General features: G+C 39.9%; 1 protein-coding gene across 1 annotated transcript in view; it reads left to right on the forward strand.

Annotated features, from left to right (window-relative positions):
• Window positions 1-5,067: 5,067 nt before the first annotated feature.
• Window positions 5,068-23,531, forward strand: part of RAMP3 (receptor activity modifying protein 3) — a 299,739-nt gene continuing 281,275 nt past the window's right edge. The window contains exon 1 of the mRNA XM_089669440.1: window positions 5,068-5,693. Coding sequence (XP_089525566.1) covers window positions 5,642-5,693 — 52 coding nt within the window. The 5' untranslated portion in view covers window positions 5,068-5,641. The remainder of the gene's footprint in view (window positions 5,694-23,531) is intronic.

Here is a 23,531-nt window from a genome sequence, read left to right on the forward strand (position 1 = left end):
GGCTGCAATTCTAAAAATGAACATACTTGCTAGAGTACTGTATTTGCTGCATGCTATCCCTTCCAGAATCCCTTCAGCTTTTTTTGTTCACCACTGAAACTTTTTAACATGTACATTTGGAAGAATGCTACTCCAAGAAAGTTTAGTGAAGCTTTCTCTCCCTAAAGTGGTTCTAAAGGTCAGAGGTTTCTCAACTTACCTTAATGCATTCTATTAAGCAGCCCCCAGCCCCCACCTTATACTTACCTGAGCTCGATCTTGATCCGGCAATGTCACGAGAGCAGTGGCTCTCCTCATTAGACAGAGAGGCAGCAGTCAATCACAGCCAGTAAGCAGGGAATGGAGGCGGGGCTAGGCCAGGTCTGTGTGTCGAAACTGAGCATGCACGTGTGCCCCCATGGCAAGTGCCTTGCTATGGGGCACTCAGCAGGTTAGAGGAGCCAGGAGAACCAGCAGGGTACCTGAGAAGAGGAGGATCAAGGCTGCTCTATGCAAAAACATTGAATTGCATAGAGCAGGGAAGTATACCATGTTTTTTTTTTGTTTTTTTACCTTTAGAATCAATTAAGTCTAAAGGAGAAATTGGTTTCCCAATTTGTCATTTGAGCAGACTGGTGGATTGGCATGCCCATGTTGCCTGCAAACTAAGGGACAGGAACACACATGGTGGATTTATCTGTGTTTCCTAAGTCTACACATGTGGCTCAACAGTAAGTGCTGTAAGTGCTGTGGAGTCTTAAAGGGACACTTATCTCATGAGACTGGAGAATATGGATTGATTGAGGTGAAAAGCAAAGAAAGTTTTAAAAAATCCCTATCCATTTAACAATGTGGTGGCCTTCCCTTCACCCTGCTCCTTTACTCGCTTTTTTCTTCATTCCACCTTCCCTCTTTCCGCTCCTCCCCCTCCTTTTTTTTCTTTTTTTGTTTCCTTCTTTTTTCCCTTATTTTCTTTCCTTTTCCCTCTTTCTTTCATTTTTTTGCTCTAATACTTTAGGTTATTCCCTTTTTGGGATTTTGTGGAAGGGGGCATCACCTTTTGTAGCTCTCTAGCTACATCACCATACTTTACAGTAGATTAACAGAGAAACATCTATATATTGTATGAAAGCCCTAACAACTACAAACCCCCACTCTCCTAAGCTGAAGTTCCTCCTTCCAGTACAAATCATCCCCTCCTCCAAAATGCCCTTATCCCCAAAATCTCTATTCCCAGCATACATCCTCATCCCTCCTCCCAGTGTCTTCTCTCAGCATAAATCTTCATTCCCACTCCCTCCTCACAGGTCACTATGGCCTCCAGTATAATTCCATTCTCTATCCCTGAACATACCAGACCTCATATATAGTGTGGCCAGCAAGGGAATTCCACCCATGATCCCCTTTTGACTCGTGTCATGTGACACATCAGAGCTCAAGAGGAGCCTAGAGAAGCTTCTCTCAGCTCTGTATTCTATTGAAAGAGTAGGGCCCTCTTACCCCTTGTGTGCTGTTTGATGTTACTGTACTGTTTCATGTATTGTCCCCCCTCTATTGTACAGCGCTGAGCAAACCCTTTGGCGCTATATAAACTCGATAAATAAATAAAATAAATAAATAACAGGCATCATGGTAGGGAGAGATACTGGCTGCTGCAGTGGCAGGTGGCCATGGCATTGGTACCTGGGGTACCCAACAGGAGATGTGGGACATGTGCCCTGGGAGACCAGTGGTAGTGATGCCTCTGTGCTCAACAATAAACATGTGTACATATGTGTAGATAAGGGCAGTTATGCTAAAGCTGTGGTCCTCAAACAGCCTGCAGGTTGCCATAGCATGCCCCACTCAAAGAGAAGGCCCTGCATGCAGGGTGTTCTCATTACAAGCCACATTGGGGGAACTGCTGTGTCTTGAGTGGCAGTTGGTGCCAGGTGTTGGTTACCTACATGGAGAAGGGGAATTTTTTTATCCCTCTTATTATCAATGTGTGGGCATTTCTACTCACTCTCACCTTCAATGCCAAAGCCTTTTTTACTCCTACCAAACAATGTGCCAGACAGCGATCGTAGCCTTTGAAAGGGTTGGGGACCTTTGTGCCAAAGTGTAGATCTGCAAAGCAGTAACCTGGGACACCCTCACCAAAGACATAGCCTGTCTGCTAGTGGACCTGAAAGGATACACAAAAGCTGGTCCATAACTGTTTGGAAAAAAAGGGTTAAAAAGTGTAAAACTTTGTGATAGTTTATGTAGAACAACACTGAAATAGATTGCTGATATACTAAGAACTAGCTTCAGTAAGAAGAAGAATGGTGTGCAACTAGTACAGATGAAGACACTAGTTTACGGATGATGAGAACATGAATGAAAAAAAAAATACTCTGTCTAGTAGTGGTGAATGCTGTGAGCATTAGCACTGATGTGCTGAGGTCTAGCATGGGTCAAGAAGAAGCAGCAGGGTGGATATTAATGAAAGCTTAGAGCAGCACATAATACAGCGTTCGACTATGTGTTCTTGAAAATTGGGAGCATTAGGGATGTTGTTGTGATCAGAGGGATTGCACTTGGACAGACTGCATATTACCAGAACATTTATTTATTATGGGTTATTATGATAGGGCTGATAATTTACACAGTTTATGCATTTCTTTAAATATGCAGTATATCAGACATTAACATCACTCCTTGCCCTCAAGCTTACACTCTAAGTCCTAATTCATATTCATACATACATATACTATGGCCAAGTTAGACTGGAGCAAAATAGGAAACTGGAATACCCAGAGGAAGCCAATTCAAACACAAGGAGAACATGCAAACTCCAGTCAAGTGATTGAGTTGGGATTTGAATCAATCCAAAACATGGGTGGGATTTGAAAAAATGACCATCAAAACATTCCGTAATTCAACTTTATTGTAAAGTCACCAGTAGAAGCAAATGTGAAGAATAAGCAGCAGAAATATACGGTATATAAGTGAGCGCTCCTAGAAAAAAGTTGCTGGCACCAAAAAAGTGTGACACACCAACCTTGGAAAATAATAAGCAAAAAAAACTAGTGCAGTGTTAAATTAAGTAACACATAAAAAAATCATCAATACATAATATATGTGCATAACAATCCAAATATCAGTCCATATATCATTTGGGGCAATCCTCAAAACTGACAAAAGTGATAATTCGATAGATATGACACAATAAAATGCAAAAGTCCAATCATTAAAGTGCGTATCCAACTATGAATAGTGTCCCAATAGTGCAAAGAGAAAGAGATGGTTAAAAATCTTCTTCCTAGCACCACCAGCAAAGTGCACTCCTCCACCCATATGCACTCACCAATGGCTGCAAGTGCTGATTAGTGTGCTCTGTTAGGGGGCTGGGGGAGCGCACCTGTCTAAGATCGCTTAGATAGTACAGTGGGTTTCTGGTTTGAACAGAATTAAAAACTTATTGTGCGTACCAGGCTTAAGGCTAGGTTCACACTTATGCAGGTTGATTTTCCTTATGTGTTTTGCATTTTTCACAAAAATGTTTGACATTTATTTATTTTAGGTACTTATATAGCACTGTCAATTTACACAGCGCTTTACATATATATATTGTACATTCCCATCAGTCCCTAACCCTCAAGGGGTGTACAATCTAAGGTCCCTAACTCACATACATACACATACTAGGGCCAATTTATACAGGATCTAATTAACCTAACAGCATGTCTTTGGAGTGTGGGAGGAAACTGGAGTACCCGGAGGAAACCCACAAAGACACAGGGAGAACATGCAAACTCCAGGCAGGTGGTGCCATGGTTGGGATTTGAACCAACAACCCTAGTGCTGCCAGGTGGAAGTGCTAACCATTTAGCCACTGTGCTGCCCACATGTTTTTGGAATGTGTTTAATGTTGTTGGTGGAGTGTCTGCTGTTATGTAGGAAACACACCAAAAATGCATGTACATGCACTTTGAATGTATTTTTGATGCGGTTCAATTGATGTCTATTACACCAAAAACGCAATCTGCTGCAGGGAAAAAAATCTACACCAGTTCAAAATGCATAAAGTGAACTAGATCCGTAGGAAATCAAGTTAAATGGATTGTAGTGTATTTCTACAAACTGGAAAATGCACTGAAATCCACATAAGTGTGAACTTAGGGTTAGTATAGACCAGGGGCGGACTGACAACTCATGGGGCCCCCGGGCAATATGGGATCGTGGGGGCCCCTGTGTCCTTGCCCAAACTCAAAAAATCCTATGAAAAAGGTACCAGGGGCATCTCATGGGGCACCCTACTGACCCTGGGCCCTCGGGCAGTGCCCAAGTTTCCAAATGGTCAGTCCACCCCTGGTATAGACATTAGTGAACATTGCACTGTTCAAACCTTCAATGTGTCTAATCACAGACATTGTACCGATTTACTTCTAATTGGGTGAGAAGGCACAGTGAAAGGGTTACAAGAAAGCAAGAGAGAGTCCACCAGATATCACCCCACATTGAAAATGGCATGGCCAGAATTGAGAAGTAAATTCATATTTTCCTAGTCAAAATTTGCTACTAATTAATGCATGCATGTCTGTTAATTGCATTTGTAAAAGTTATATATTTGATACTATTGAAATGATTTAGTAGATATACTAGATTAACTCACACCATAGTTCGTGTGCACATAAAATACTAATTCACATTCAGTGGATATGAAAAGGAAAATTTTACGTGAACATTTCTACTGTATGCAGGTTATGGTAAAAATAATAGTATAAATAATAATAATAGCTCGGCTTACTTTATCAGATCCTATATTTACCAAAAATGTTTTGTGGATAATAAACAAGCTCATTTTATGAATCTTTTATTATTAGAAGTACGTTATTAGTACATTTGTGCCATAATTGTTTAAAAAGTGAGAAGAGACAAATGCATGTTCATTTTCATTGAAAAACACACAAAGGTCCATTTTTTAAATATTTGTTTTGAAAAAACACAATTCCAGTTGACGTATGGATGTCTACAATGCTACAGCATTATTAAGCAATCACATGCAGTCTTGATGCTGCTGATGCTGGGCTGAGGAAGGAAGGAGGTGTGTCGAGGGGGGTGGTGAGCGCAGACAAGGGGCTTCTCCCAAGGCTGCTCTGTGCTCTTAATGTTTATTGTAACCAGCCAGAGAAAACCAGCAGCAGCTTATTTAGCTATTGTAGCCAACTTCTTAGTTCAAAAAGACAAAAGAACACTGACATCAAGAGGAAAGGAACCAGTAAACGGAAAAATCTACATCATGGTATTGTAGCTGATCTATACAGAGCTGCTAACAAAGAATCCAAATCACAATAAAATCAAGACGGAAATACAAGTACTGGCATTTTTATTATATCAAGTCAATTGCCTGTAGCGTGGAGGAAATTGTGCTCTTTTGCTATTTTTTTTTAAGTAGTTATTTATAGCATCAATTTGATGTTAACTGGAGTTTGACTGGAGCTAAAGGAATATCAAAGCTTGACTGTAGTATTTGCCTGCATTTCCTTGGTCAGTGTTGTATTCCCTGAGAATGAAGTTTATTCTTGTGATGTGAATTGTACTTTCCCATGAAGCCTCCTGCCATCCTATGAACCCATGCTCTCTTGTCTCAGATGTTTGAAACCTTTTGAATTGACTAATATTACAGCAGGTCGGAATGGATAAACATGTCTTGTCTCTTTTACAACTTTTCTTGTCTGTGGTTTGTGGTAAGTAACCTGATTGTGTGTCAGTGGATTGCTAGACAATTGCCAGACTTTCATTGTGTATGTGAGAGCTCCTATCTCCACTTGTCAAACTTGTAATGAAAAGCCATTGATTAAGTAGTCTGGTATAAAAGTGGCTTTTTTTGTATAACAACATATCATCAACTGCAGAGTGGGATATATATTTAACAAAGCGATACCATTTGAAGCTACGACTATTGTAACAAGACTGTCTGATATTGTAAGAGAGGATGTGTACAATGCATGGCCAATATAAATAAACAGAACATGTTCCTTACTGATAGCATTGTTAGTCAAGAACAGGATGATGCGATATGGCAGTGACCTGGAGTTGAGTATAATGGCGTTATTGTGGTTGAGGATCTTGAAGTATATTATATTGTACTTTAGCAGGATTACACTTCTTTATAAAGTGGCAGCATGCTGAAAACACTATTTGTATATAGCCCAATATAGGTAAAAGCCCAATATAGGTAATAGCCTAATATAGGTAATAGCCCAATAGAGGTAATAGCCCAATATAGGTAATAGCCCAATAGAGGTAATAGCCCAATAGAGGTAATAGCCCAATATAGGTAATAGCCCGATATAGGTAATAGCCCGATATAGGTAATAGCCCAATTTAGGTAATAGCCCAATAGAGGTAATAGCCCAATAGAGGTAATAGCCCAATATAGGTAATAGCCCAATATAGGTAATAGCCCAATATAGGTTATAGCCCAATAGAGGTAATAGCCCAATGGAGGTAATAGCCCAATATAGGTAATAGCCCAATATAGGTTATAGCCCAATATAGGTAATAGCCCAATAGAGGTAATAGCCCAATAGAGGTAATAGCCCAATATAGGTAATAGCCCAATTCAGATTACAGTAACCTGTGATTTCCTTGCTTAAAAGTAATTATTGAACTCTGATCTGATTATCTTGAAAATAATGTATTGAGGCAAGGCACAAAAGGCTACATACTGTAAATATGTAGTTATGGGGAGTATGCTGTCATAATTTTTTTTTATAAAGTACACTATTTTCTAAACAGGATTTTTACTAATATGCACTGAAAGTATAAAATATTAAAGTAGAGCAAGTTAAGTGAGCATCATTTTTAGTACTTTTTAACAATCAAGTTATGAGCTTTTAATAAAAAGTTCTCTTATAATAAAGTATTTTTGGTAAACTTGAAGCAATTAGTTTATACAGTATAGCTAATCATAGCAGATAATCCAGAAACATCACGGATAAAAAGAATATTTATTTGAAAGGACTAAAATTGGCAGCAGATGCCTGTGTTGCTAGACATATTCTATGTTGTGCATACTGTAGTTAATTAAAGGAGTTTCCCATTTTTAAAACAGTAACAGTCTTTATCTCTTGAGTCATGAACATAGAGTGCTCCACATTTGTTGGCTTCCTGCTGGTAAGGAGTAAGCAGGGGCGGACTGACAACTCATGGGGCCCCCGGGCAATAGGAGATCATGGGGCCCCTGTGTCCTTGCCCAAACTCAAAAAAGCCTATGAAAAAGGTACCATGGGCATCTCATGGGGCCCCCTACTAACCCCAGGCCCTCGGGCAGTGCCTGAGTTTCCAAATGGTCAGTCCGCCCCTGGGAGTAAGGCAACTCAAAGCATACTTTGGAAATTCAGTACAATATCCGGTGACGTAATTTTCGCTTAAAAATATTACAGGAACATTGGAAAACCCCATAAATACCAAAAATATCCAGATGTGTCCTCACTGTTGATTATCTGCTTAGAAACATTTAAGTACAAAGGTTTAATTAACCCATAGTTAATGTTGCATTGAAGTAACAAAAAGTTCAGTTTCTAATCTAGGCAATGATCTATCACATCAATCCACTCCATTCCCTTTGTTTGTAATTTGGTGAAGTTGAAACACACCTGCTGGGGATGGTGTAATGCGCTTCAGACTACTTGCTGCTGTTCACATACTGAATGTTTAAAGTGGTAGGAAAGTCTTTTTTTTATGTTTTACCTAAAGGTAAGCCTTTAATAAGGCTTTCCTGTAGGCACTGTAAATATCTCCTAAACATGCACTGCTTAGGAGATATTTACTTTAGCAGTGTCCGTGAAGTCACCAGCGTATGTGCATTGTGCTCTCAATGGACGGTGTGCCGTCCAATGAGAGAGCCATACCATGGCCGAGTAACGTGGGAGTAACATCACCGCGGCTCGGCCAAACGGCCAGAGCCCGCAAACCCAGAAGGAAAAACCGGGTGAAGATGGAAGCCCCAGGGAGCCATGACAGTGCTCCACTGAAGGGCTTCGTTTTCAGGGAAGTCTTCCATATTGTGCTAATGTGCGATGCATACTAGCACATTATGCTCTTAACTTGCAGGGAGAATATTTTTTAGATTCATTTTCTCTGGTTTACTAGCACTGTAAGATCTCGTACGCACTGGTCACTTGAGCTGGGTATAGATGGAATGAATCGAATCTCAGCTGGTTCATCAGGGACTGGTTGAGATTTGATCCATCTATGTGCAGGCTGGTTGTACTGAAATGAATCCATCAATCGACTTCGCCCTGTTAGATTTTTTAATGTGATCATTACCAGTGGCTAGAGCTTAGGGTTGCCATCAGGGGCGTATTTACCACAAGGCAAACAAGGCATTTGCCTAGGGTGGCATTTTTCAAGGAGGCAGCACCACCCCTTGGAAGAAGGGACGGAAGAAGGGACACATGCAACATGGGGACCAGGTGGGATCCAAGAGAGGTTGCAGGCTTCTTGATAGTGTATGGAGAGTCCGACTCTCATTCCCAGGGATGTCCGGAGTTATGAAGGTGAGTGTCTTTCTTTCTTTCACCGGGGGCGGAGGGATGTTAGTGGAAGGCTCTTGTTGGAGGTGGGTAGGGGTGTTGTTAGTCAATTTCAGGTTCTCTCCGTGGGAGGGGCACCCGATTTTTCTGCTGCCTAGGGCAGCACAAAACCTAAATACACCACTGGTTGCCACCTCATCCCTTTAAAACCAAACACGTTCTGTGGCTGATTAAGGTGGTAATTAAGCTCACTTAGTGCCTTATCTGCAAAAAATTTGCCTCAGAACCTGTATAATTAATATGTGTTTGGTTTTAAAGAGATGAGGTGTCAACCCTACTATAGCTGCTACCAGTAATCATTGTGTTCTGCTGGTAGGGAAGGCTCCCTACTGGTAGACCAAAATAATTCCTGACAGTGTTGATGGGAGAATCAACATATTTTTTTTCCTTCCACCAATAAACTTGCATTGTCTATGGACTGCTTTAGACCTGGTGCATGAGAATCCAGTATATTGGTGCCAGCAGGAAGCATGAGCACAACACCCAGCCCCATTTCCAAAAGCCTGTAAACCTCTGTGAGAGGCAGAAAGCTGCTGTGGCTGGACAAGGCTGGATGGTGCATCAATTGATGCTAATGTTTACGCCAGTATATGCCCAGGGCAGGGGTGGACTGACCATTTAGAAACTCGGGCACTGCCCGAGGGCCCGGGGTCAGTAGGGGGCCCCATGAGATACCCCTGGTACCTTTTTCATAGGCTTTTTTTGAGTTTGGGCAAGGCCACAGGGGCCCCATGATCCCCTATTGCCCGGGGACCCCATGAGTTGTCAGTCCGCCCCTGGCCCAGGGATAAACATTTGGAATGCAGGCAGTCTGTGTTCTGGGCATTTGTCCCTGAGCACATTCTGGCCTAAACCTTAGTGCACTGCTCAGCTCCATCAGACCTCTCCAACCACAGCTGTTTTCAGCCTTTTAGAGAGTTGTACAGGCTGCCAGAAGCAGGGATATATGGTGTACCTGTGCCTTCCATCCTTCCCAGGATTCCATGCAACGTGGCTAAATGCTCAGTGTGGATGAGGCCTAAAGTGTATCTCTGGGCAAAACTTTTTTTTTCATTATTTTAGGGAGTAGGAAATGGTAAAAAAAAAACAATTGTTGATTTTCTTTTTTGCTGTCTGTATCCCATTGGAAAACTTTACCTTCACTTCCTATTACAGAAACACAACAGGATGTGAGAAGGGGGGGGGGGGGGGCAGACTCTTATAGACCTCTTTTGTCACAAAAACAGGTGTCCTGTAAGAGTTTGTATTTCATTAATTGTTTCAGTGACAAACACAGACAGCAATACAAACTTGACAAGCGTTCCAGTAAATGGTAAAAAAAATGATATAATCTTATACCCACAGTTGATCCAGAGGAAGGCAAAAACCCCCAACAAAGCTTGATCCAATTTGCTCTTGCAGGGGAAAAAAATTATTCCTGATCCCCAAAGAGGCAAATCAGATATTTCCTGGATCAACTTTACCTATAAATATTAGCATCTAGTTATATTGTGTACATTTATGAAAGAATCCAGGCCTTTTTTAAAATAATCTAGAATCAGATCTTGAGGGGGTCTATTCCACATTTTCACAAAGTCTTTCTGTATTTGGAGATTACTTCTCTTTTCCTCCAGACGTAAAGAGTGCCCCCTTGTCCTCTGTGATGACCTTAAAGTGAAAAAATCTACACCAAGTTTACTATATGGACCACTTATTTATGTATACATGTTGATCATATCGCCCTTTAAAGGATATGTTCAGCTTTATACAAAAAAATAATAAATTTACAGTTTTTTTGCAGGTAAAAAAAAGTGCATTTATTAATTTTTGCTGCAGGAGCCTGTAAACCATTGCACCAAGTGACCAGCAGATCGCTGGTGCCAAGCAGGTCTCCTGCAGATCTGTCAATATATATGTTTGATATGGGATTTACAGGCAAGCAAATATACTGACCGGAAGAATCAATGAACATTAAGAACTACAAGCCGACAGCCGCTAAGGTTTCTCATTCACAGAGCACAGTGAATGAGTGATGCGTCTGTGTGAGCGGAGCCCTGCATGGTGGCTTTTTTAAAAAATTTAACAGCTAGCAAGGGAGAAGAAGATCCCCGCTAGCTGTCAAAACAGGGGAGTGGGGAGAGCAAGGGCCAGTACATTCATAACATGTTACATGTTACACCCTGAATATGGGAGTAACATGTAATATGGTATGAAAGGTGAACTTGTCCTTTAATCTCCTCTTCTCAAGAGAGAATAAATTCAGTTCCTCTAATCTTTCCTCATAGCTGAGCTCCTCCATGCCTCTTATCAGTTTAGTTGCCCTTCTCTGTACTTTCTCCAGTTCCCCAATGTTCTTTTTGTGAATTGGTGCCCAAAACTGAACTGCATATTCCAGATGAGGTGTTACTAATGATTTGTACAGGGGAAATATGATATCTCTCTCTCTGGAGTCTATACCTCTCTTAACCACTTCCCGACCGGCCGTTGTATATAAACGTCCGGACGGTGGCACTGCAGGGTCGGGTGGCAATTATAAACGGCCTCCCCGCACCCTGCTTGTGCGTGCTCCCCGGGAGCCGCTGTGTCCTCCAGACACAGTGAAACACCAATCGTCGGACGGGACCTCTGTACGAGGCCCCGATCATGTGATCACTGATTGGCCAATCAGTGATCACATGCAAAGTAGTAAACAAGATGTCACTTGTGACATCATTGCTTACTACGTGTGAAATCTGTGAATGATCACAAAGGTCACATGGTACAAGGCTATTCACAACAGCCTTGTACCATGTGACAAGCTGTGACCAATCACAGCTCACTCAGTAGTTCTCAATGACTGCAAGAATGCAGCCAGAGAGAAAGAGAAATGATTGCTTTTACATCCTATATGGGTGTAAAAGCAATCAGTGTAACACACTATACTGCTAGGGTGACAGTATGTAAAAAAATAAAATAAATAATATAAAAAAAAAATAACAATGTAAAAATTTTTTTTTAAAAATTATAATTTTTGGTTATAAAATAATTTGGCTCATTTTTTTTTTTTTTTACTAAAAAGATAACGGAATACATTTTGGCCAAGATTTATGCTGAAATATTATTTATTTGCAAAATTTTATAAGAAAAACACCTTTTTTTCAAAATTTTTGGACATTTTCATTTACATAGCAAAAAAAATAAAAATCCCAGTGGTGAATAAATACCACCAAAATAAAGTTTTGTCTGTTTCAAAAAAATGGTAAAAAATTCATATGGGTACAGTGTTGCGTGACCGCGCAATTGTCATTCAAAGTGTGATAGCGCTGAAAGCTGAAAATCGCCTTGGTCAGGAAGGAGTGAAAGTGTCCGGACTGGAAGTGGTTAATACAAGAAAGAATATTGCTTGCTTTTGGAAACCGCAGGTTGCGTTGCTTGCATGCATTATTAAGCTTATGATCTACCAGAACTCCCAGATCCTTCCCCACCATTGATTCCCCCAGTTGTACTCCCCCTAGTATGTAAGATGCATGTACAGTTGCAAGAAAAAGTATGTGAACCCCTTGGGATTACGTAGAGTTTTCCATGAATTGGGCATAAAATGTGCTCTGAACGTCATCTAAGTCACAACAATAGAAGAACACAGTCTGCTGAACATAATACTACACAAACATTAGATGTTGCCATGGTTTAATTGCACATAACATGTAAACATTCACAGTGCAGGGAGGAAAAAGTATGTGATGCCCTAGCTTAATGACTTCTCCCAGAGCTAATTGGAGCCAGGAGTGAGCCAACCTTGACTCCAATCAGTGTGATGATATTGGATGTGTTGCTGACAACTGTCCTGCCCTTAAAAAACACACACCTGTTTTGGGTTTACTGGTTTCAAGAAGCACTGTCTGATGTGAACCATGCCTCGCAGAAAAGAGCTCTCAGAAGACCTACCATCAAGAATTGTTGACTTGCATGAAGCTGGAAAGGGTTACAAAAGTATCTCCAAAAGCCTTGATGTTCATGTGTCCACGGTAAGACAGACTGTCTACAAATGGAGAAAGTTTAGCACTGTTGCTACTCTCCCTAGGCGCGGTCGTCCTGTAAAAATGACTGCAAGAGCACAGCGCAGAATGCTGCATGAGGTAAAGAAGAATCCCAGAGTGTCAGCTAAAGACCTACAGAAATCTCTGGCACATGCTAACATTTTTGCTGACACATCTACAATAAGGAAAACATTAAACAAGAATGGAGTACATGGGAGGACACCACGGAGGAAGCCATTGCTGTCCAAAAAGAATATTGCAGCATGTTTGAAGTTTGCAAAAGAGCACCTGGATGTTCCACAGCACTACTGGCAAAATATACTGTGGACAGATGAAACCAAGATTGAGTTGTTTGGGAAGAACACACAACACTATGTGTGGAGAAAAAAAGGCACAGCACACCAACATCAAAACCTCATCCCTACTGTGAAACATGGCGGAGGGAGCATCATGGTTTGGGGCTGCTTTGCTGCCTCAGGGCCTGGATGGATTGTTGTCATTGATGGGAAAATGAATTCCAGAGTTTATCAAGACATTTTGCAGGAAAACGTATGACCATCTGTCCGCCAACTGAAGCTCCGCAGAGGATGGGTGATGCAACAGGACAATGACCCAAAGCATACAAGTCATTCAACAAAACAATGGCTGCAACAGCACAGAATACGCCTTCTGGAGTGGCCCAGTCAGAGTCCTGACCTCAACACAATTGAAATGCTGTGGCATGACCTTAAGAGAGCGATTCACACCAGACATCCCAAGAATATTGCTACACTGAAACAGTTTTGTGAAGAGGAGTGGTTCAAAATGACTCCAGATCGTTGTGCAGGTCTGATCTGCAACTACAGGAAACGTTTGGTTGAGGTTATTGCTGCCAAAGGAGGGTCAACCAGTTATTAAGTCCAAAGGTTCACATACTTTTTCCTCCCTGCACTGTGAATGTTTACATGTTATGTGCAATTAAACCATGGCAACATCTAATGTTTGTGTAGTATTATGTTCAGCAGACTGTGTTCTTCTATTGTTGTGATTTAGATGATGTTCAGAGCACATTTTATGCCCAATTCATGCAAAACTCCACGTAATCCCAAGGGGTTCACATACTTTTTCTTGCAACTGTATATTTTAGGCCTTCAAGTTCATAACTTTACATTTATCAACATTAAATCTCATTTGCCACACAGTTGCCCAATTAAACAGAGCATTGAGGTCGGCTTGTAAGTTTGAGGCATCCTGTAGGGACGTACTTACACTGCATAACTTGGTGTCACCTGCAAACACTGAAATGGTACTTTTAACCCTAGACCCTATGTAATTTATAAATCTATTAAAAAGTAAGGGTCCCAACACTGAACCTTGGGGTACACCACTGACAACCCTAGACCATTCAGAGTATGAATCATTAACCACTTCTAGCTATCTCTATATATCTCTGAGTACGGTCTTTTAGCCAGTTTTCCATCCATTTACATACGGATTTTTCCAAGCCTGTAGATTGTACCTTACACATTAGCTTTGTGTGGGGAATTATGCCAAAAGCTTTTGCAACATCCACGTATGCTATATCCGCAGTCATTCCTTTGTCCACGGTTTTGCTTACCTCATAGAAAGAAATCTGATTTGTTTGACAACGTCTGTCTTTCGTGAATCCATGCTGTCTGTTACCTAAAATATTTTTTTTCTAGCAAGAACTCATCTATGTGGTCTTCAATTAAACTCTCCAGTGTCTTCTCAATTATAGAAGTTAAACTAACAGGTTTTTAGTTACTTGGTAAAGACTTTGATCCCTTTTTAAATATAGGCACCACATTGGCCTTACGCCAATCCAGTGGTACTATGCCAGCCATTAAAGAGTCTCTAAACAATGGCTTTGAAATTACAGAGTTCAATTCTTTTAGGTCCTGTGGGTGTATGCCATCTGGTCGAAATGCTTTATTCACCTTTATTCTGTCTAAATATTTCTGGACCATATCAATTGTGAGCCAATGTGGATCACTTGGGGCTGTGTCAATATTACCTCCTTTATGGACATGAAAACCCCCATGCTCCTTTGTCTACACAGAGCTGAAGAAGGTATTTAATAAATGTATCTTCTCCTTGTCCCCAGTCACCCACTCTAGATTATTTTGTAAAGGGTCTACATGCTCACACCCGACCTTTTTACGCAATATATTTGAGGGTTTGTTCTACTTTCTTTTGCAATCTGTTGTTTGTTTTGAATTTTTGTGTCCTTGATTTCCTTTTTATATATTCTGTTATGTTCTTTGTAACATTTAAACGATGATAGTGTTCCTTCATTTTTATATTTTTTGAAAGCTCTTTTCTTACTATTTATAGCTTTTTTAACTTTGGATGTGAGCCACATAGGTTTTATTTTTAACCTTTTATACTTTTTGTCCATGGGAATATATTTTGCAGCGTGTTCACATAGTCTTTTTGAAGGATTCCCATTTTTGTTCTGTGTTCTTCAATGCCAATATTCCCTTCCAGTTTAAGTCCTGGAGAGCAGCCCCCATCCTTGGAAAATTTGGTCTCTTAAAGTTAAGTGTTTTTATCTTTCCAGTATGTGTTTGTTGTTTACAGCTAACATTAAATGAAATCATGTTATGGTCACTGCTGAATTCAGTAGGGTGTGTGAGTTGACTCTCGGACTAGATCCAAAACTATTGCTTCTGAATGTTTTTGAGGACCCTCCTCCAGGAAGATATGTTCAACTGTTTATCTGTTATGCCACCTACTATGAACATAGGGAGATACTGCTTAAATGGAATTCAGTTAACTCCCCTACAGTAGCCTCATGGCGTAATGCTCCAAATGCGGTTCTCCCATTATATAGGCTCACCAGGGGTGGACTGACAACTCATGGGGCCCCCGGGAAATAGGGGATCATGGGGCCCCTGTGTCCTTGCCCAAACTCAAAAAAAACCTATGAAAAAGGTACCAGGCATCTCATGGGGCCCCCTACTGACCCTGGGCCCTCGGGCAGTGCCCCGAGTTTCCAAATGGTCAGTCCGCCCCTGAGCTCACCTATATAAATTTCAATTGTCCTAAGAAATTTGACAAGATTTGGTCTGTATAGGTAGACTCTTATGGTTCAGACGTTGACCCCATGGTATAGCCCTAAGTGGTCTTAACCACCTTCAGGTGTATGCTGGTACATGAGTTAGTGATCCTAGTCCCTGTCTAATTTTTCCCTCTCCTTCCCCTCCCCCCCCTTCCCTCCCTTTCTTTCCCTTTTACCTCTTTCCCCTTCCCCTTCCTCCCCCCCTCCTGGGTTGTTTAGGCATCCATATCCTATTCAGGGAATTGAGGAACCATTGCAAGATCCCCCTCTATTTTTGATTGGGTCCCTGGACTTGTTACCTCTTTGAATGTCATTCTACCTGAGGCATTTACTATTTTTCTGGGATGCGTTGTGTTAATGTCCCTTTGTAAACCATTGTTTTGTCTTGTTGTTATTGTATTGTGCTGTATATGATTTTTTTACCTGCCTTTCCTTGCCATCCAGATGATGCTGGTTCCTTGTGTGCTGCTTGGTTTGTTGTAACTGTTGAGCGTTTCTCAAAAAACATTTTTGTAAAAAAGATGATCCATGTGGATAATGGGTCAAGTGATCGGTATCTGAAAAGTATTCAAGCTTTTGGAATTAGGAGGAGTTAGTTCAGGAGTTGTTACTTCCCACAGCACCTCATTCTAAGGATCAGGGAGGCTCTAGAAACATCAGGGAACATGTAAGAAAACTCAAGGGGGCAGGAATGTATCAGTATTGTGTATTCTTTAATAAATCAAAACAATGTGTCCACTTAAATAAAAACACGCAGAGATCTGCATTCACAAGTACTGGAGATCAGGGGCGGACTGACAACTCATGGGGCCCCCGGGCAATAGGGGATCATGGGGCCCCTGTGTCCTTGCCCAACTCAAAAAAGCCTATGAAAAAGGTACCAGGGGCATCTCATGGGGCCCCCTACTGACCCCGGGCCCTCGGGCAGTGCCCGAGTTTCCAAATGGTCAGTCTGCCCCTGCTGGAGATATCAGGATGAGAGCTTGCTGGACCACTTGCTGAACACAAAAAGAACCAGAGCCTAATCCACAAACATACACATGAGGACAGCCCTCAGTAATTGTCATGTAGCAGCACCCAAAACCCATGGTCCAAGAGGTGGCTTTGGGTGGGGTTTCAAATAGCAAAGCATTTCATTCCTTTATGCCCTTTTGTCACCCTAGGATTAGGGTCTAGTATGATTGTTGAAGAGAATCCTAGTTGTTTTATTAACAAACAAAGCAAAGTCAAAAATTTAATTTGGAAGCAACTTAGGTGGTATTTTTTTCTCTTTGTAAATGTGGCTTTTGTTTTACAACACTATAAAGGACCTCTTGGACCATGGGTTTTGGGTGCTGTTACATGACAGTTACTGATTAATTGTCATGTAACAGCACCCAAAACCCATGGTCCAAGAGGTGGCTTTGGGTGGGGTTTCAAATAGCAAAGCATTTCAGGCCTTTATGCCCTTTTGTCACCCTAGGATAAGGGTCTGGTATGACTGTTGAAGAGAATCCTAGTTGTTTTATTAACAAACAAAGCAAAGTCAAAAATTTAATTTGGCAGCAACTTAGGTGGTATTTTTCTCTTTGTAAATGTGGCTTTTGTTTTACTACACTATAAAGGAACTCATGTACATTATAAAGGAACTCGTGCAGGTGAACAAGTATGTTATTTTAAGGAAATGTGTTTTAAATCTTGCCCTTTAGGCCTTATTATACAAGCTATGTTCCCGAGCTTTTTTGCATGGGTAGATGTCCCCCAGGGCAATGCTTAGCATCTCATATCCTTTTTTGCCTAATAGCCTTGAAAATCGGGGAAATAATTTTCAAATTTCACCTCCGTTTGACTTCACTGTGGTTTGCATTAAGGTTCACAGTTTGTGACATGGACAATTTGTGATGTTGTTGGATGTGTTTGCCAAAATGCAGATTGAACCCAAACAGATTCACTCAACACTACTAATGATGAAGGAAGTAGACAGAAGAGGCAGGATTTAGAAGTTTAGAAATTACTTTTCTACTCCTCTTCTTCTGTTCCTGTATAAAGGTGCATGTGCTTATCCTTAAGGGGATTTTACACATCACTCAGATAAAGGTATTATAAATTGAGTGAATTTCTCACCTTTAGATAAGTTGCAATGTTATCTAAATAGCATTAGTATCTCACTGAATACTTTCACTTAGAAATGTTATTTACATTTAGTTTTTATTGCGTATTATCCTTACATGAGCATGTATCCCCTAAATGCAGGATACAGGATTCATATTGCATCATCTCTGAATATTTGATTAATCATAATACAACTTCCCATCCAGTGAAAAATATGAAATCTGTCTCTAATGGGAAAACTCACTAAAACTGTAATAAAATGAAGCTGAATAATTTAGATAGTGATCTCATATCTCATGTACTCTCGGTCTCCTGAAACCCAGTGACCAGTCCATTATCACAGCTTCTGAGCTGCATTTTATCAGTCTCTGATTGTTCCATTTTTCTAATTATAACTATATAAAAGTGATAGTACTGAGAATTTTAGCAGTATAGAACAGGTCCTGGATAGTTTAACACGATTAAACAAATGAGATGGATTGTATTTCTTCCATGAAAGCAATGGGAATTGCTTTAGAAATGATGTATTGTTTTATGTATTCTATCTGAAACACATTTTTACCTAAGTTACACACAATTTTTTGTTTTTCATTCTAAGAAGTGAAATTTCAAGTCAGCAGTAGAACTGATGTTGATCGCATTATTAAGTAACAGTCGCATTATCTGGAGTAGAGCAATGTATTTTAGAAGAACTCTGGAGCCGGCGGTTCTCTTTGAGGTACTGCTGAAGCAGTGCTATAAATAATAGGTGTAAGAAAGACCTATTTTAGCAGATAAGTTTGTAATGGAGTTTTGAAAAGAAAAAGCAATCCATGTACTAAAATGCTCACTTTATTGCCTGTTTAATGCAAACTTAGTATGAATAGTGCCAGTGAATTGATGAACATGGTCATTAGTGTTTTTCTTCTGACATGCATCTGTGAAGCATTTTTGAAAGATCTAGAAGGCATTGTTTGAATTTTGAGTAGGATTTTATGCACAATGTATGTTTCCATTTGTTATTGCTTTTGACATGCATCCTATTGCTTTGCTTTAATTCCTCTTTACACATTAATGTGAATGCATTTCAAACACATCCAAACTGACTTTAGACTAATGGCAAATGCAAGCCATTCTCTGAAATCACTGAAAGCAATTCCCTCCCTGATGTATAATCTATCACATCACAACCTGCTTGACTTGGACACTTCCTATTGGCTAATCCAACACACAACCACAACTATGTTACAGCAGTCACTCCATCTTCCCAACCACCTGCTTAAACTTCCATCCACACTAAGGTGTCCGTTTATGAACCAGCAGTAATAGATCGCTGCTCAGTTCTCCGGCATTCTCAGAGAACACAGTTCTCCTGTGAATGCCGTTTATGAAGCATATGTAGATCAGTTCTCCAAACTAAGGGAGAACGGTCTACAAACGCTGGAAAACGGCTGATTTTACTATAATCTCGCGAGATTACAGTAAAAGATCAGTTTACTAAGCAGAGGTAAATTATCGCTGCTTAGTTTGCGGTCCCTCCGATTCTCCAGCTCTGGGCTAGAGAATCTGGAGGGAGAACACAGATCTCCAGTGAAGGGCTGAACATGTTCTCCTGGGTGTCATAAACTGTAAATGACCAGAGAATAGCTGCGATCCTCTGAATCTCAGCTATTCTGTGTGTCATAAAAGGACACCTAAATTGTCCAGGTTCAGTATAACTCTGCTTTGCCAAGCACAGGGATCCCTACTTTAAAAGCCAAATTGAAGACCTCACTTTGATTCTTAAGCCAATGGTCTGCAGCCCAGAGCACAGTCTCTGGGTCACTATATTCACCCCCATTAATCTCTCCTTTAACCACTTGACCTCCAGAGGATTTACCCCCCTTAATGACCAGGCCTCTTTTTGCTACTCGGCGCTGCACTAATTCAACTGATAATTGCGCGGTCATGCAATGCTGCACCCAAACGAAATTTACGTCCTTTTTTTCACACAAATAGAGCTTTCTTTCGGTGGAATTTGATCACCTGTGCGCTTTTTATTTTTCACGCTATAAACAAAAAAATGCCAAAAATTTTGAAGAAAAACAATATTTTTTACTTTCAGCTATACAAAATATATAGTAAACTCAAAGCTGGTTATAAATTTAGGACAAAATGTATTCTGCTACATGTTTTTGGTAAAAAAAATCCCAATAAGTGTATATTGATTGCTTTGTGTGAAAGTTATAGCGTCTACAAACTATGGTATAGATACTGCAATTTACGCCATTTTTTTGCTATACAGCACTGCACTAGTTTAACGGACAATTGTGCGGTCATGCAATACGGTACATAAATTAAATTTACATCCTTTTTTTCCCACAAATTGAGCTTTCTTTCGGTGGTATTTGATCCCCTGTGCGGTTTTTATTTCTTGCGCTATAAAAAAAAGGCTGACAATTTTGAGGAACAAAAACAATATTTTGGACTTTTTGCTATAAAACATGTCCAGTAAAAAAAATGTAAAAATCAAATTTCACAAGTGTAATAAAAGCGCCACACCCTAATACTTTAAAGCAGCAATTCCACCTCAAAGAAACCAAATAAATTTCTTAGTGCTATAACTTAAATAAAGGAATGCGCTAAAACCACAAAATATTCCTAATTTAGTGTAGAAACATTAGTGCAAAAGATACATATATCTATTCTCAATTAATATAAAAAAATATCAAAATTATGTGCAAAACTATTTTTTAGTGCATAAGTAATTTAAATAAGTAAATTTGTGAATATAAAAAATTGTCCAATTTTGAATTTCTTCAAATGTCCAAACAAATCATTTTCAAATTCAAGTGCTCTCAAAGAAATTGTGCCAAAATCCACCACCAAAGTAAAGTTGGGTAACTCACCAGAGCTCCATGCTGATCAATCTCTAGATCAGCAAAAAACGCTTTTTGCTCTGGGAGCAGATGCAATAAATTGATTTCTCAGGTGTGATGATCAATAGCTACACAATCATCCATAAGGTAGGTATCCACCACTCAATATAACGGATCCAGGAGCATTATATCACTCTCTCTTTTTATATTTCTCCACCGAGGTCATGTTTGGGAATGAAAGAAAAAATCATGGTGCAGCCTTTTTGTGAGTGTAAATCTTTATTAAATTGTTGGATACTTTTATTAAAAAACTGGCTGCACCATGATTTTTTCTTTCATTCCCAAACATGACCTCGGTGGAGAAATATAAAAAGAGAGAGTGATATAATGCTCCTGGATCCGTTATATTGAGTGGTGGATACCTACCTTATGGATGATTGTGTAGCTATTGATCATCACACCTGAGAAATCGATTTATTGCATCTGCTCCCAGGGGCAAAAAGCGTTTTTTGCTGATCTAGAGATTGATCAGCATGGAGCTCTGGTGAGTTACCCAACTTAACTTTGGTGGTGGATTTTGGCACAATTTCTTTGAGAGCACCTGAATTTGAAAAGGATTTGTTTGGACATTAGAAGAAATTCAAAATTGGACAATTTTTTATATTCACAAATTTAATTATTTAAATTACTTATGCACTAAAAAATTGTTTTGCACATAATTTTGATATTTTTTTATATTAATTGAGAATAGATATATATATCTTTTGCTCTAATGTTTCTACACTAAATTAGGAATAGTTTGTGGTTTTAGCGCATTCCTTTATTTAAGTAAAAATCAAATTTAGTCATAAATTTCTGCCAAAATGCATTCTGCGACATGTCTTTGCTAAAAAAAAATAACCCAATACGTGTAAATTAATTGGTTTACGTGAAAGTTATAGCGTTTACAAATGGCAGGAAAGATACTGGGATTTTTAGGTTTTTTTTATACTAATAATGGCGGCGATCAGCGACTTATGGCGGCGTTCAGTGACTTATGGCGGCAATCAGCGACTTATGGCGGGACTGCGGCGGACATTCTGACACTGGGGGGTACTGACTTGGGGTCACTGACATCCCCAGTGACACCAATACAGTGATCAGTGCAAAAAAAAAACACTGACACTGTACTAATGGCACTGGGGAGGAAGGGGTTAAGTTTATTATTCAGGGAAAGGGTTAACTGTGTGAGGGGGAGTGTTTTACTAGGGGGCGGGGGTGTGTACTGCACGGGACACCACTGATCGGGAGAGAGAAACTCTTCTGTCCCGATCAGCGTGTCCTGGAGCTGTCAGGGAACTGACAGAAAGCACAGCTACTGCAGCTGTGCTCTCTGTCAGCGATTGCCGCCAATCGCCGGTACATAGCCGGTAACGACCGGCTGTGACCCGGTGACTGACATCCGCGGCTGTGATCGGCGGGACAGGTAGGGTGGCGGCGCACCCCCTACCTGTTTACAAAACACACGTTTTAAAACGTGGTTTTGCCCAGCCGTGCCGCCCTGCCGCCGTATTTCTACTGTGGCTGGGCGGCATGTGGTTAATTCCAAAAAAGCCAAACACAGTACAGTTTCTGTTGTAAAATGTACTCTCTTGTACTCTTAAGAGCTTCACTCTTTCTCACTCACACTGCCACTGCTGGCGTTCTGGTAGCCCTCTCAACAGCTCACAGATCCACAAGCGATAATCTGCCACAGTACTCCCAAACTGCTAATAAAATAGGTGAATCAGCTCCTTGTGAAGTATTGCAAAAGTACACATGGCATTTATTAAAAAGCACTCACAATAAAAAAGGATATGCCACTTTGAAAAATCATATTAACTCCCTTAACATCCCACCCAGATTCAGTGATGAAGGGAATAGGATCACATTTGTCCTTACTATCTTCTTTAATAAATAACATTTCAGGTCTTTTACTTCTTTTCAACCTCTTTGACTGCCTTTTTATTTATTTCGTTATTATAACCATTTTCATAGAATTTGCTGGCCATTTATTTACCTTTTTGTAAATACCTTTAATTCAGTGCAATTTCATCTGAGCCTATAGAATGGTGCTTTTGGGATATTGTTAACCACCACTTGTGATGACAACTTAATGGCCTGCTCCCAGCAGGCCATTAACGTCAATTGGTTTATAGTAGATCCTAGTTGCAAGTCACGTCCCCTTTGTTTTAATTTTCAAATCTGAAAAATGTATCCTTTCTGTGTTACTGAATTCCCAGAGACAATATCAATTGTTTAGTTGTTTTTGGAAATTTTTTTTCAGGGAAAACTGGAGTTCTCCATATTTCTATGCAATCATCAATATATCAACAGAAAAAAATAAAAATAAAATAATAATAATAATAATAATAAAAAGAAGAATAGTTGTATGGTCTGCTCTTCCCCATTCCCATAAATAAGTTGGCATATCTGGGTGTGTATTTGCTACTGATTGCTGATCCTTTTGTTGTACATAACATTTTCAGAAACCAAAAGTATTTCTTATTTTTTTTTAAATTCCATAAATTAAAAAAATAAAAAGTTTTTTTCTCTATAAAATGTTCTTGTTCCAAGTAGTATCTCAGGGCTTCCATCCACCCTTCATGTTCAATGGTAGTATATAGTGGTTTAATGTCACTTGTGATTAGAAAATCCCCTTCCTGCCACCAGTTTTGCTAAGTTCTCTTTCTATATGGCCAGTATATCTAATGTACTATCGTAATTTAACAACATGTGGTTGTATATGTATATCCACATATTTTCATTATTCTCATCATCGGAGTGTTAATGCCAGGTAATAGAATATTGTTTTATGTTCAAATATTTCCACTCGTCATGGTTGATTACTGCTTCTTTCAATTTTTCTTTTAAAACCTTTCCTAATACTATTGGGTTTTCCTGGTATTTTTCTAATTAATTTAGTTGTTGTTTAGATTCTTCTTCAAAATACTTCTTGTCCATTATAACCAAAGCCTTTCTT

This window comes from Staurois parvus, unplaced genomic scaffold, assembly GCF_062004578.1.
Source record: "Staurois parvus isolate SC_StPar_1 unplaced genomic scaffold, SC_StPar_1.0 ptg000077l, whole genome shotgun sequence".
In the NCBI taxonomy this organism is placed as follows: domain Eukaryota; kingdom Metazoa; phylum Chordata; class Amphibia; order Anura; family Ranidae; genus Staurois; species Staurois parvus.